Here is a 16974-nt window from a genome sequence, read left to right as displayed (position 1 = left end):
TTTTAGTTCAATTAAATACATTTTAAGACCTTTCTACATTCATAATGAATAAAATATACCAATTATATGTTCACAAAAAAAAAAAAAAAAAAAAAGTCACAGAAAGAAAAAAAATGCATAAAATTAACAAAAGTATGTATTGCATTCAATTCTGAGCTGCAACATTTGTATAATTTTTCAGTTCTGTGTTGGTCACATTTTTCTTTTTCATTGCAAAAAAACTGACCTTCTGAGATAAAGAAATATAATTCTGCACCATTACAATATGATAAAAAAAAAATGGTATGATGTAAACAGATAAACATATATCAACATACAAGTGTTTGCCTATGGTGTTTGTAGAAGGCATAGACGTTCTTGGTAGGTTTGAGCCTATATGCATGATAATAAGTTGCGAGATGAAAACAAAATCACACAGATATAATTTATCACCTTTATTATTCCGCATGAAGGCTACAGTGGGCTGCCCATGTGCAGCTTGTAAACATCCGCTTTAAATACATTAAGAGACTGGAGGGTTGTAGGTACGTTAGTGAATAATGAGATATGTTAGCCTATGATGGCCCACACTCCAGGTCCGCTGCTGCGGCAAACCCTCTGATTGGACGAGGAGCCGTAAAAAGGCTGGAAGGAATATGGGGAGCGTGCCCTCCGACACGCAAGTGCAGCCGCCAAGACTCCAGTGTGATTTCAACCTGGTTTCCATTTCCTTTCCTCTGGCTCCCCCAGAAGCCTCAGAGCTCGTTCTGATGCCTTCAAACCCCCAGGGGATAAAACCCCAACAAGACAAAAGTAAAAAATCTGTAATCAGAAGGAAGCATAGAAATGACCAAGTAGGTGTTATTAAGCACTTGAATTCCCTTCAGACAGGATGTTTAGCACACCGATGACTGTTTGCTCAGCTAGGCTAGGCTAAACACACACCCCTCTTTCTGCCCTGATAGTGTCTTCTCTCTCTTCAACAAAACTGAATCCCAACATTACCCCCTGACTCTCTGCTGTGACTCCAGTGTGGTGGACAGAACAGGAAGTGTAGTGGACAGAACAGGAAGTGTTCTGCCTCTTGATATGGAACAGATGCAGCCTTGATACACCACCTTCCTTCCAGTGTAACCACCTTAGCTTTTACATTACAATTAAGGATTAGGATCAACCACCTTAGCTTTTAAATTACAATTAAGGATTAGGATTTCTCTTGATCTTTCTCAAGGACTCCCCCCCTGATTGTCTGTGACCAAAGCAGGGCTGACACCCTAGGAGCGGATCAGGCCCAGATGTGGCTCCCATTCGGATGAGTTGAGGCCGAGATCTAGCAGGGGAGACCAGGTTTCAGCCAGTTCTGTTCCAGTGCCTATGGGCTGCTAAGCAAGCCAAGTCTCCCACTGGGAGGAGGAGGAGGAGGAGGATGATGATGATGATGATGATGATTATGATGGTGGTAATGATGTGCCATATTGAATGTGTTTGAGGAAATGGGCTTGTTGTGGAATCAGTTGGGATCAGTACGGTTTAGGATCACTCCTCTTCCCACCACCCGGCTGCAGTGTCTTACACTTCCGTTTGTATTTGGGTTTTTTTTTTTTTTTTTTTTTTTTTTTTTTCAATAATCCACACAAACAAACAATTTCCTGAGTCAAATGTGTCTCCCTCAAAACAAATGATTAATTAAAAAATAATAATAATCACCCGAATAACAGGTAAGGCATGACAACGTTTTAAATTCAGTCTAAATAAGATAATTCGCAAACTGAATAAAACTGAAATTTGAAGTAAAATTCCTTTTGACTCAGCTGGGGAGAGAGGGAGAGAGAGGAGGGAGGGATAAAGAGAGGGAGAGGGAGAAAGAGAGGGAGAGGAGCAGAACGTTCCAGAATCCTTGTGCTTACATACATAGCTGCATGGGTCCGCCTTTATGTGTGAGGTGTGGGAATGTGTGTGATTCAGATGGACACACACTTTTTTTAACATTGCTTTTTTTCTCAAGTTACTTTGTCCATTCTTACGAGAAGGGATTCATTTTGTGTGTGTGTGTGTGTGTGTTTGTGTGTATCTAAGTTGTGTAAGAGATTTGTTTATTTAAGGACTCCTATTTGAGGACGCAACATGTCAGTAACATGCCAGCACCACTCCTGCGCACCCAAACATTCCCCAAGTGAAAATAAAATGTGCTAGGCCAAACTAGCACCCACTAAATGCCTTCCATCACCTCCTGGGTCTACAAAATGAAATGTTTGGTAATAGCATGCTAATGCCACATTAGCATCTTCAAATATTCAATAATAATAAAAATAACACAGCCCTGTTGGTCTGTCTGTCTTTGATCCCCTCCTCCATATTAACGTCCAACAACGCGCTCATGCTCTAGGCAGCAAGAAGCTGACATGAGGGGTGTGGGTGTGTGTGTGTGTGTGTGTGTGTGCGTGTACATGAGCCAGCCCTAGAGTGACAGGGTGGGGGGGAGGAAATTGCACTTGTTCTCGAGCTCTTTGGCCCAGCTTCTCGTCTGAAGTCCTCCGAGGCCTCCGGTACGAGTCTGAGCGCTGGTCATTCTTTGATCTGTGAGAAAGACACACACACACACACACAGAATCACATGAGACTTCACACCTACCTGCACTGCTATACTGATTTATTATGCCACCCTGGCACAGAGAGAAAACAACCAACGCCTAGTCCTTTTGAAGACCTCCATGAAAGGAGCTTCCACTGCGGCCAGCCGTTACAGTAGGTTGCAAAAGTATTCCACCCCCTCAAATTCACCAACATTTTCACATTTAAAAAAGATGCTAAATCAGTATTATTAACGAAAACATTTATACTTGTTATGATTTTCAAAAATACGCCTGCGATTTTAGTTTTGCTGAAAAAACATGAATTAAAAGAAATATGCTATTTCTTATAAGTATTCAACCCCATGTGATTTTGAGCTGAAATAGGCTTAAGTATTCAACCCCATGTCACTTCGAGTTCCAGGTGACAAATTATTTACAGATAGCACTGAAGTGCCACGTACAGTATGTGATCATCACTGACTATGCACTAAGGGACCGTTCGGTATTTATAGAATGGACCACCGGAGGAAAATAGGGGAGGGTCATGTCTTTTTATTCTTTGTTGAGGGGAGGGTCACACAACTTTTTTTTAGTCTAGGAGGGAGGGTCACCCAACTTTTGTATTCATGAACACCTTTTGGGTCAAAATTTGGGTCGTCACCCAGGGCCTCGCGTCTGATTGGCCTCGCACCTGACCAAAGATGACATTAAGCGTTTATTCTTCATAAACGCCTATTAGCCTAAGCAAATGCTTGACGTGGCTTAATGCCCTAAAACAACGATCAGTGATCACCAAATTTCTCTCATATTGTTCCTAATAATCACTAAGAACTAGGGCTGGGATAAACGATTATTTTTTAAACGGTTAATCTAGCGATTATTTTTTCGATGCATCGATTAATCTAACGATTCATTTTTTCGATTTCGATTCGATTATCGATTATCTCCCCATGAATTGACTAATAGCAATTTATACATGTTGATTTATATATCTGAATGAAAAAACATGAATTCCTTAACATTGCAATATATGTTTATTGCTCTTAAAATTCCAAAATAAAAGACTATACAAGTGCAAAGTAATGCATTCTTAGTCAGAGGTAGCATTCAATAAAAGTTCAGTAGTGTATAGGTCTAATTGAGTGCCTGTCACTTTAAGACGTTCGTTCCCTTGCAATTGTAACACTAACGCAGTTAAAACGCAGCTGATGTATGGATGCAATTAATAACGTAGATAGATAGATAGATACTTTATTGATCCCCAGGGTAAATTCAAGAACTAACGTAGTTAGTTCAAATAACAGTTTGTACTTCTCCTTGGGACAAGCACTTTTGAGTCTTGGAAAACACTTTTCCATTTACATCGGGATTTTGCAAACATTCAGTGTCAGTGTCAATAAATTGAACCCTGAGTAACGAAATTGACAAGCAGCTATAAGTAAGCATGCTAAACTCAACATCCAAACAGTATTCTAACGTTAGCTTTGAGATACTGCTTGATTGCATAACTTAACTAAGTTTAGTCTCCTCAATGTACTATGTTGTGATAAGACCTTAGCAGAGTTAACTTGACTGCAGCAGTTTTGAACAAATTTGCACAGCATGGTCATGATGCTAAGCAGATTTAATAGCAATTTAGCCAGCCGTGTTCTATGCAATGCTTCTATGTGGCAACAACAATCCTTCAACAATCGTGAATATTTTGTGTTAAATGCACATGCAGAGGAGGAGCAGCGGGCTCGTTACGAGAGAGAGTGGGCGGGGCAGGGAAAAGCTGCGTGTGTAAAAACTGCAGCTCAAAGGATTTTATCTGATCTTTAATTTAAATAGTACAACATAGAACATCAATGTGTGACGGCCGGTTTTGTGGCGCCCCACCACAGATTAGTCAACGTATGGGAAACACTGAAGGTGTAAAATTCAAAATATTTGGCAGCACGCGTTTTGGGTCTGACAAATTTTGCGTCGACGTATTTATTGCGTCGACGTAATCGATCACGTCGACGCGTTGTCCCAGCCCTACTAAGAACCTTCAAAAAATTTAGCATGAAGTCAAATTAGGCCTATGAACTTTAGGTGACGTGACAGCATGTTTCTTCAATTTCCTTCACTGACGCCTATGGAAAAGGCTTAACGTCCCAAAACAAGGATCAATGATCATCAAATTTCTCTCTCATATTGCTCCTCATAACCATCCATAAAAGTCTAGCCTGAGGTTTTTTTTTTTTTGGTTAACGTCAATCCCAGGACATAGCCTAACGCACTGGACCAATAGGCTCGATATATAATTCCAAAGGGGACAGATAGGCTACTACACAACTTAAAAAGATTGAACAACCCTTCCCGAACTTTAAAATTGCGGTCAGTGACTGGCATCGGGTGAACAAAGCTTTTCGAAGTTAAATAGGCTATTAAAACCTATTTGCACATCGTCACAGGAGAGACTATTGGGCTCGCCCTTCTATGAATGGAAAAAGACTCTATTCGCTGGCCTATGATTTCATTGATGAGTTTGCGGCAAAGTAAGCAAGAAAATGTTTTTTTTTCTGAGTCAGAATATGGCGAGTCAATGTCATTTATTTGTCCAATGTTAGCCTACAGACCAGTTCCCCAGTAAACAAAATAGTCCTGGCGACGTCCCCTAAAGGTCCCCTGGCGAACGTCACCTCCTCGACACTGTGTAGGGTTCCCTTTACGTCCCGCGGACCTCTGTTCGGGAGGTCTAAAAGACGTCCACGAGACTTTGAGAGGACGTCCTGTAATGGTCACCACAACGTTATGCGCGCGACGTTTATATTTCCACGATGGTAAAAAAAAAAACATGAAGCGCGATTTGGTATGGTATTACATCCTGTAAATCTCAGCGTTGCTAGGAGAGAGGTAGACGGAACATGAACACGCATTAATGACTTGTTCTACAACTACGCAATCTACTTCACTCACCTCATATTTTCACGCATGTATAAAATCACTTTCTCCGAATGCATTACATTAATGATGAGTAGACATGGACATTTATACTGCTAGGATGTGCTGCTTTCACATCTACGGTGTCATTTTCTTAATAAACTAATACGACGTTTTAATGGGCATATCCCAGCAAGCATATGTTCAAAAACATCATCAGAGTATGCCTAGGCTAGCCTAAGATAAATTGTTCAAACCATATTGTTTCAAAATATTAAAAACTAATAATAGCCAAAAATAGTAAATGAATGATATGTGCACTCTTTGCTGTTTCCACAAGGAGCTGCTGTAACATCGGGGACAGCTAGGCCTATGCGTGACAGTTTTAAATGCGAGCATGCGTCAAATAAATTACAATGACATTTAAACAAGTCATGAAGAAGAAGTATCCTTAATTCTTCTGCAATGTAGAGCTAGATCGTTTTGCTTTACAAATTAAGTAGTCACTTATGTTGCTAGACAACCCTAAACAAATGCTACGTGGTCCGTTTTTAACATTTCTCTACTTTTATTGCATCGTATTCAGCTCCAAAAGGCGGTTCAGTCCCAATTCGGCCGTGTGTGTGTGTTTCTGAAAATAAAACAGATAAACATGTAGCACATACATTTTGAGTTTAACGTTAACCCTTTTCCCAGTTTATGAAGTTGGCGCCTGCGAGAAAGCAGACATATGGTTCTACTTTGCTCAAAGACGACAACTTCATAAACTGTATGATATGTTGCCTTAAACTACGGTAGGCTAATGCAGCTACTGCTAGAGACTAGATAGATAGATACTTTAGTCATCCCCAGACATGTAACGTGAAGTCGTGCATGGATGTGATGTCTCCGTCCTGCAGGTGGTAGCCAGAGCGCTCTCAACTCCGCTGCCATGTGTAATAAACAAACGCCCCCATGTCCCCGTATAACGTTATTGTCGGGTCCTTAGGAGGTATTTGAAATGACCAAATGCAAATGTCATCCGAGGGACCTGACGGTGACGCCCCAGAAAGTCCTGCACCGACGCCACGCCAATAACCAAACGATAACTTGCTCCGACGCCAATAAGGTCACCGGAACGTCCGCTAAAGAACATGACGTTCGGGACCAATCGGGGACGTCGTGAATGTCGGCATGAGGTCCGGGGGACGTCCCGTGTTTGTCGGGTCCATAGTGCACATCTTATCAATAGTTTTAATGTCGTGTGTTTCTGAATATTGACAAATAACGTTCAGCACAATGATTCACGCCCAATTAATTACCCCCGTTATAGTTTGTTTGCCTTTGTTACACTAGTTTGGTTTCATGATGTAGCTAAGCGGCTTATGGCCAAATATGTGACTCAGCTAATGTTATAGGCTATAGCCTACAATTTTCCCTCTTAAAGACAAGCTGGTGTAGTCTATTAGCCTACTATTAAAATGCACCGACAGTAGGCTACGTGTAGGCTATCGCATGATTTCATGCACGTAAGTTAAAAGTGCCTTGCCAGCGGGAGAAGACAGCGGGAGAAAAAGTTGGAAAAAGTTGATAGGTATGGTAGATAAACCTGGAAAAAGTTGATAGGTATGTTTGTGTGTCCCGGTGATTATTTGTGAAATTGTGCAAATGACAGCCTTTAAAGGCATTTCAAGGAAGGAGTGCTAGCATGCAAGCTCCCAAACTGACCCAGTAGGTCTTTAGAAGGCATCAATAAATTGTTGGGGAGGGCCATGCGTTTTTTCTCAATCACTTTGGAGGGTCATAGAAAAAATTCTTGCTGGCGAGGGAGGGTCACGCCTTTTTTGACTAAGGCTCCCAAAACTCCTCTGGTGGCCCCTTAAATAAATAACGAACAGTCCCTAATTAATCACTGCTAAATACTATGAAAATAAAGCTTGAATTCATTCTAATAATCTCAGATGCCCGTATCAAGTTTTGTAAGAGGCTGCTTACAGTGTGCTTTCCTGTGCTGCTACGGTCTAATAACCTCATATTAAGTTTACCTCGGTGACGACCCCAGCGGCGATGGTTGAGCCCACGTATCGGAGCATGAAGCGGCCCAACTCCTTGAAGTCCTTATAGAGCTCCAGAGCGACCGGACGCTGGGTTTGGATCTCCACCACTGCGTTCTGACCTTTACCCAGACACCTGTGTCACACACACACACACACACACACAGACACACAAACGATGCACAGTCATTCTGTGTTAAATCAGATAAGGTTGTTGCTGCACTGTCTCAAATTTTGTTCAAACCTTGTCTATATCATCAATGGGTCCTAAAACCAAGGCCTGTGAAATATTTCTGTGCAAATCTTCTGTCTTCATATCTTTTTCAGACCTTGAAATTCTTTAATTTTTACAGTTTGAAAAAACACATGCCATGTCTGGGCATTCATATCTTGACAAATATATTCCCTAGCCTCCTTTTTTTCTAGGGTGGAAGACAAACTCATAACAAGAATGTGTAAACAATTTAAAGTCTGTACTAAAGTCTGTATTTAAAGTCTGTCTCTTGACTTCTGAAAGGGCCCTACATTTCAGAAAAATGTGCATTGAGTATTATATTGAGGGTATTAAAAAAACAGTTTTTCTTGTTTCATTTGGTATCAGTCACTATTTCTTCTTCAAATACATCAGTTTATTAATGCTTTCCTACAATTTGAAGTCTCCATAATAAATGACTATGACAATAATAAGGATAAAACAAGACGTGTTTGTATTTTTGTGTCATTTTCAAGAAACCATACAAATCTATATGGTAATCTATAGATGTTTAATGTGTAAAGTACCAATATTGTCCCAACCCCTATACCCAGAATAAATCCATAGTTACAGGCAAAATAACATTTACAATAAAAAATAGATTTTTGCGTGAAACACAACAGCATTTTGCTCCACATAGATTTTTATGGTCCTACTAGCTACCCCACATACCATTTCAATTGCCTGAAAATGACACAAAAATACAAACATACCTTGTTTTATCCTTATTATTGGCCTTTTGTTTTAGAGACTTAACATTTTTGGACAACATCAACAAAGGATTATATTTCCTCAAATATAACTTTTTTGCATGTTTTTTTCTGAAACTAGGGACTTCTATAAAACCAATGAGACTGTGGTACAAACTTTTAATGATTGAATCGACTTCACGCTGCGATAATTCATTGTGCATACAGTCTACACTTTCATATTGTGAACAAATTTCAGTACAGTAGAGTAAAAGTACAGTAAAGTGCAGTAAAGCCTACAGGCAAGCGGAGGCAGAAGAACAATACATACACGCTTTGTAGACTTTCTTACGTTACACATTAACTTTTAGGAGTTGCTACAGACACAACACACACACGCACACACACACACACACACATAGTATGCACACACACGCGCACACATACACACACACACCACACACCACACACACACAGTCTGCTGACTCACTTTGGTTTCTTCTTCAATACTTCTCCGCTGCTTTTGTGTAAGATGCTCACCAACTTCCTGATAGTCGCCGGCTCACTTATTGTCTGGTAATGCAGCAGTACCTGCGATACACACACACACACACACACACATTACACACACCATATCACACACACACACACACACACATTATACACATTATACACACCATATCACACACACACACACACACATTATACACAGCATATCACACACACGCACATTCACATACACACACATTATACACAGCATATCACACACACACACACACATTATACACAGCATATCACACACACACACATTATACACAGCATATCACACACACACACACATTATACACAGCATATCACACACACACACATTATACACAGCATCACACACACACACAGCATATCACACACACACACACACACACATTATACACAGCATATCAGACACACACACACACACGTTATACAAAGCATATCACACACACACACACACACATTATACACAGCATATCACACACACGCACACATTACACACAGCATATCACACACACACATTACACACAGCATATCACATACACACACATTACACACAGCATATCACACACACACACATTATACACAGCATATCAGACACACACACACACACACACACATTATACACAGCATATCAGACACACACACACACACACACACACATTATACACAGCATATCACACACACACACATTATACACAGCATATCACACACACACACACGCACATTATACACAGCATATCACACACACACACACACACACACACAGCATATCACACATACGCACGCACATTACACAGCATATCACACACACACACACATTACACACAGCATATCACACACACACACACACACACACACACATTATACACAGCATATCACACACACACACACACACACACACACACACATTATACACAGCATATCAGACACACACACACACATTACAAACAGCATATCACACACACACACGCACATTATACACAGCATATCACACACACACACACACACACAGCATATCACACATACGCACGCACATTACACAGCATATCACACACACACATTACACACACAGCATATCACACACACACACACATTATACACAGCATATCACACACACACACACACACACACACACACACACATTACACACAGCATATCACACACACACATTACACAGCATATCACACACACACGCACACACATTACACACAGCATATCACATACACACACATTACACACAGCATATCACACACACACACACACAGCATATCACACACACACACACACATTATACACAGCATATCACATACACACATTACACACAGCATATCACACACACACACACACACACACACATTATACACAGCATATCAGACACACACACACATTACACACAGCATATCACATACACACATTACACACAGCATATCACACACACACATTATACACAGCATATCACATACACACATTACACACAGCATATCACACACACACACACACACACACACACACACACACACACACACATTATACACAGCATATCAGACACACACACACACACACATTATACACAGCATATCACACACACACACATTACAAACAGCACATCACACACACACACGCACATTATACACAGCATATCACACACACACACACACACACACACACACACACACACACACAGCATATCACACATACGCACGCACATTACACAGCATATCACACACACACATTACACACAGCATATCACACAAACGCACGCACATTACACAGCATATCACACACACACGCACACACATTACACACAGCATATCACACACACACATTACACACAGCATATCACACACACACACACACACACACACTAGGGATCGACCGATATGTTTTTTTCAGGGCCGATACCGATACCAAAACAGGAGGCCGATAACCGATATGTAAAACCGATATTTCAGTTGTCAAAAAGGGCGGTAGATAGTAGTCTAGGCTATGGCGATATGCTGAAATTTTCATTCAAAAGCATTAATTATGCTAACTTTTCTTTTCTTCTTTGATACACAATTGTCTATCAACTTGCATCACAAGTAAATCCTGTGTATCATGTTAATCCAAGAGCTGACTGATAGCACTATTTCCATAGGCATACACAATGGGCTTTGTGCTTGTAACGGACCGTCACAAAGAGGATGCTATGCCATCGCAGTGTGTGTGAGCGCACGAGAGAGGGATAGGGAGAGGAAGAGAAAAGGAGTGATGGCAAGTGTTATGGTTTAATAGTTTAACAAAACAGTTTTAAAATAGTTCTTAGGCTATTTAAGCATGCAATTTGTGTCCATATGTAGGCTATAAGCTACACTTCTGTGAGCCTAAAAGGCACGTAATTGCCAGCTCAGGACGCGATTTAGTTCAGGTCTGATTAAATTACGGCTGGCCCTGGGTGCCTGTAGTCTTTTTCTGACGGTCCGTCAAAAGCAGCAACTAGACTTTTTGACGCTCGCTATCGTGATAATTTAGGACTACTATGTAGGCCTATGGGATAACGCCCGCCGAGGTGTCCTGCTATTCACAATTAATGGGCGGGCGGATGCAAGAACTCCTGGCCAGCGCAGCACCGAGTTTGTAGGCTAACTAGTAAACGGTAGGCTATCACTAACGTGCATCAATCGGGAATTCGCTAAATGAAGGAGGTGGGTGCTTTAGGCTACTTATTGATCCGGATCAAAGAGACAATAGCTTACAAAGTGGTGTTTTTCTAACTTCAGTGTAGTAGATGATTGTGATTCATTGCAACTTCAGCAATGTAAGGTAGGCCTACCTTCCTTACCTTTGAAAAATAGCTCCATACAGCTGAAGCCCAGTCTACAGTAAGCCTCAGTGAGAATTCTAAACTTTCTCCGTGTTCAGTCTTCGATCCTGATTGGCTGCATTCGTGCTAACTAACAAATCAGACGGTGTAGTGGGCAGGACAGTGCTCTCGACCACAGAGTAGCAAATGCTGGGAGTGAGAGACGCTTTACAGACAAAGTAGCGCGTTTCATTCTTTATCCATTTCAGTATCGGCTTATCGGTGGAAAAAATGACCGATACCAATTATTATAAAAATGCTAAATATCGGCCCTAATAATCGGCCCGGCCGATAATTGGTCGATCCCTAACACACACACACAGACACACATTATACACAGCATATAACACACATACACAGCATATCACACACACACACACATTATACACAGCATATCACACACACATTACACAGCATATCACACACACATTACACACAGCATATCACACACACACATTACACAGCATATCACACACACACACACACACATTACACACAGCATATCACACACACACACACACACACACATTATACACAGCATATCACACACACACACATTATACACAGCATATCACACACACACACACATTATACACAGCATATCACACACACATTATAGACAGCATATCTCTCACACACACACACATTATAGACAGCATATCACACCCACGCACACATTATAGGCAGCATATCATTCATATCATAGGGAATAAAATACAGGCTTACACACACATTCTCTAGACATAACAGATTGACACAAACATTTTAACACACACACACACACACACTACTCACAGGAAAGCCTTGTGTAATGGGAACCTCGATGTTGAACAGCAGAACCCGGGCTCGGAATCGGGTACAGGCTTTGATTGGCTCTTTAGGATCACAGAATACACAACCCACACTGATAGAGAGAAACAGAGAGACACATGGTGTGTGTGAGTGTGTGTGTGTGTATATAAGAGAGAAACACAGAGACACATGGTGTGTGTGAGTGTGTGTATAAGAGCAAAACACAAAGAGACATGGTGTGTGTTCGTGTGTGTGTGTGTGTGTGTGTGTGTGTATATATATATATATATATAAGAGAGACACACAGACACATGGTGTGTGTGTGTGTATAAGAGAGACACACAGACACATGGTGTGTGTGTGTGTGTGTGTGTGTATAAGAGAGACACACAGACACATGGGGTGTGTGTGTGTGTGTGTGTGTGTGTGTATAAGAAAAAAACACAAAGAGATATGGTGTGTGTGTGTGTATATAAGAGAGACACACAGACACATGGGGTGTGTGTGTGTGTGTGTGTGTGTATAAGAGAAAAACACAAAGAGATATGGTGTGTGTGAGTGTGTGTGAGTGTGTGTGTAAACAAGAGAGAAAAGGGGGGTGGAGTATTAATATGAGGGCCCAATTCTAAAAGGTGAAAGTTAACGACCTTGAAAACACAGCTTCAAACACGCATGTGGAGAAAAGTCAGCATGCGTGTGTGTGTGTGTGTCCTAGAGAGTGTGTATGCACACACACTCACTTTATTTTGATGATGTCCATGCCAGTCACACACAGGGTCACGTGATCGCCGGCGGCAGCCCAGTCCAGGGGCTCGTCGTGTAGAGTGATCGCTAAGGGAGTGCAGAACAGAGGTCAACCACTGGGGGGCACTATTGCACTGCCATAGATTAGACACATGGGTGAGCATGGTCTCCCCTGTGCTGTGTGTGTGTGTGTGTGTGTGTGTGTGTGTGTGTGTGTGTGTGTGTGTGTGTGTGTGTGTGTGTGAGAGAGAGTGTGTCCCCTGTTTAGTTTAGTCGACAGGGACCATGTGCAGAACTAGTTCTATACCAGAGTTAGCTAGTTAGCTAATTTGCATCTGTGGTACCTGGACGGGAGTTAAAAAGACAATAAAATACATACAAAACATTACAGACAGTAACAAAGCAGCAACAACAACAACAGCAACAACATTCCAGATGCTCTGTGCTCGGGACATTCCAGATGCTCTGTGCTCGGGACATTAAAGAATCTATCCGTCTATAAGGTAGATGATGAGAGCCCACTGCCCTTATAGGTCTGTATGTACGCAAGAGTATTTTTTTAAATTATTTTTGTGTGTGTGTGTGTAACTTTAACAGAGCAGGTCTCATTGGGGGGCATGGCAAGCATGCGGGGTGTGTGCGTGTGTGTGTGTGTGTGTGCCTTTAACGGTGCAGGTCTCATTGGGGGGCATGGCAAGCATGAGGTGTGTGTGTGTGTGTGTACCTTTAACGGTGCAGGTCTCATTGGGGGGCATGGCAAGCATGCAGTGTGTGTGTGTAAGCATCAGTACAGCGGTTCACCAAATTGTTGGTCACCCGCTTATGAGTCATAAACAAAATATTTTAATGATATTCGTCATTTGCGGGCGGGTCAGTTAAAATTAATTAAATATATATTTTCTACAAATAGGCCTACTTAAAATATCACGAAGAAGCATCAATACAGTAAAGCATCAATACAGTAAAGTCAACAGTAAAGAAGCTGAAGACGCTGAAAGTTAAAATAATAAAGACACCCCTTCAGGAAAAGCGATATAGGCTATGGGAAATATTGGGAAAAGTTCTTAAAGATGACAGTAGTCATTTTGACAAGTTATGGTCTATGTAGGCCTACTTCATGGCCATTTAAAAGTATGACAGCCAAAACGGGCAGCCTGCAGGAATAAATGTTATGACTACACAGCCATAGCGCATGCATACAAGTTACCTTAGTTCGCCAGGTTTCAGGACTTTAAAACAGTGGATGTGCTTTAGTAAAGCTTTGTGCTTCATTCAGCATTATAAACCAGTTCTTACGCTTAACGCTTTGACCAGCAATGTATCTCTTGCCTACCTTACCTCACCATTTCTGTTTCGAAAGAAAGATGTATGTCCATGGCCTTCACATCTTATCCTAGTGTTCTAATCCTTGGTGCTTGCGCTCTTATTCTCATTCTCTCTCCTGTGCAAACATTATGTCCTGCATGCCTACTGCGTGTACTTCTACTGCATAAAGTTTCACAAATTAATTAGTTTGTTTTACAGAAATGGCCTACTGTCACACTGCATGCAGGCTATAACCAAAAGCACACATTTTGTAAATAAGCGGGTCGGATCGCGGGTCGGGTATAATTTTGTCCTAATTAATATTTCGCCGTCTGAGTTGCAGTCGGGTTGATTAAAATATCGGCCACTGGCCGCTTTGTGACCAACCCGCAACACTGGTGTGTGTGTGTGTGTGTGTGTGTGTGTGTGTGTGTGTGTGCCAGTGTTCAGCGGCTCGTTCGAAATTAAGCGGTCACCCGCGCTTATGAGTCATAAAACAAAATATTTTAATGATATTCGTCATTTGGCGGGCTGGTCAGTTAAAATTAATTAAATATATATTTTCTACAAATAGGCCTACTTAAAAATATCACGAGAAGGCTAGCATCAATACAGTAAAGCATCAATACAGTAAAGTCAACAGTAAAGAAGCTGAAGACGCTGAAAGTTAAAAATAATAAAGACACCCCTTCCAGGAAAAAGCCGATATAGGCTATGGGAAATATTGGGAAAAGTTCTTAAAGATGACAGTAGTCATTTTGACAAGTTATGGTCTATGTAGGCCTACTTCTAAGCCATTTAAAAAGTATGACAGCCAAAACGGGCAGCCTGCAGGAATAAATGTTATGACTACACAGCCATAGCGCATGCATACAAGTTACCTTAGTTCGTTGTGTTTGTGACTTTAAAAACAGTGGATGTGCTTTAGTAAAGCTTTGTGCTTCATTCAGCATTATAAACCAGTTCTACGCTTAACGCTTTGACCAGCAATGTATCTCTTGCCTACCTTACCTCACCATTTCTTGTTTTCGGAAGAAAGATGTATGTCCATGGCCTTCAACATCTTATCCTAGTGTTCTAATCCTTGGTGCTTGGCGCCTTATTCTCATTCCCTCCTGTGCAAACATTATGTCCCGCATGCCTACTGGGCGGTAATTTCTACTGCATAAAGTTTCACAAATTAATTAGTTTGTTTTACAGAAATGGCCTACTGTCACACTGCATGCAGGCTATAAACCAAAAGCACACATTTTGTAAATAAGCGGGTCGGATCGCTGTATCGGGTATAATTTTGTCCTAATTAATATTTCGCCGTCTGAGTTGCAGTCGGGTTGATTAAAATATCGGGCGACCGCGGGCCGCTTGTGACCAAACCCGTGCAACACTGGTGTGTGTGTGTGTGTGTGTGTGTGTGTGTGTGTGTGTGTGTGTGTGTGTGTGTGTGTGTATGTGTGTACCTTTAACGGTGCAGGTCTCATTGGGGGGCATGGCAAGCATGCGGTCTCCCGTCTGAATGTAGCCCGCTTCAATCTTCCCCGTCACACAGAACCCAGAGCCCTGGTCTGGACAAGAGAGGATCAACACTGTTATCACACACACAGCCAGGCAGACAAACACACACACACACACACACACACAGAACCCTGGTCTGGACAAGAGAGGACCAACAGCATTATCACACACACAGCCAGGCAGACAAACAAACACACACACAAACACACATACCTACACAACACATGCACACACTCACAAAAAGGCAGTCACACACAGACAAAGACTTCTCAATTTTTAAAGTTCTTCAAGCACGCACGCACGCAGCCAGGCAGACACACACACACACACACAAAAGTGCTCTGGTAATCTCCTGATATAAAGCAACATGCCAAGTCATAGCAACACACCGCGCGTGTACTGATTGGAAACGGCCAAAAGAGGAACTCCGTGTGCAGCGTGAACTCTCACCAGGGACTGAGTGTGTGGGCAGCAGAAAGTGAGAGCTCAGAGGCAATACTGTAACTTAGTCATTAATTAATACCTACTCATAACAAGGACTAAAAGAATGACATTGAAAGACATGAACTGAAGCATCAGGCAGGTGTGAAGGGCAGCCCAAGCTGCTCAGTAGGCAGTGTGTGTTGGACTGGGGAACCTACGTGTGTGTCTGTGTGTCTGTGTGTCACGATTTCGATTTTATACAAGCGCCGCTGTAGCAGGCAGCTCACTGCGCCGGGATTAGTGTGTGCTTCACCTCACTGTGTGTTGACTGTGTGCTGAGTGTGTTTCACTAATTCATGGATTAAGATAAATGCAGAGACCAAATTTC

At 41.7% G+C, this 16974-nt stretch overlaps 1 protein-coding gene across 1 annotated transcript in view; it reads right to left on the bottom strand.

Annotated features, from left to right (window-relative positions):
- Positions 1–419: 419 nt before the first annotated feature.
- Positions 420–16974, bottom strand: part of hbs1l (HBS1-like translational GTPase) — a 59611-nt gene continuing 43056 nt past the window's right edge. Inside the window, exons 13-18 of the mRNA XM_048249894.1 lie at positions 16109–16213; positions 13343–13433; positions 12606–12714; positions 8925–9025; positions 7484–7628; positions 420–2556 (exon numbers count right to left, since the gene is read on the bottom strand). Coding sequence (XP_048105851.1) covers positions 2545–2556; positions 7484–7628; positions 8925–9025; positions 12606–12714; positions 13343–13433; positions 16109–16213 — 563 coding nt within the window. The 3' untranslated portion in view covers positions 420–2544. The remainder of the gene's footprint in view (positions 2557–7483; positions 7629–8924; positions 9026–12605; positions 12715–13342; positions 13434–16108; positions 16214–16974) is intronic.

The sequence above is a fragment of the Alosa alosa genome, chromosome 8 (genome assembly GCF_017589495.1).
Source record: "Alosa alosa isolate M-15738 ecotype Scorff River chromosome 8, AALO_Geno_1.1, whole genome shotgun sequence".
Classification (NCBI taxonomy): domain Eukaryota; kingdom Metazoa; phylum Chordata; class Actinopteri; order Clupeiformes; family Clupeidae; genus Alosa; species Alosa alosa.
Note: the sequence above shows the minus strand (reverse complement) of the source record. Positions and strands in the feature narration are given on the sequence as shown.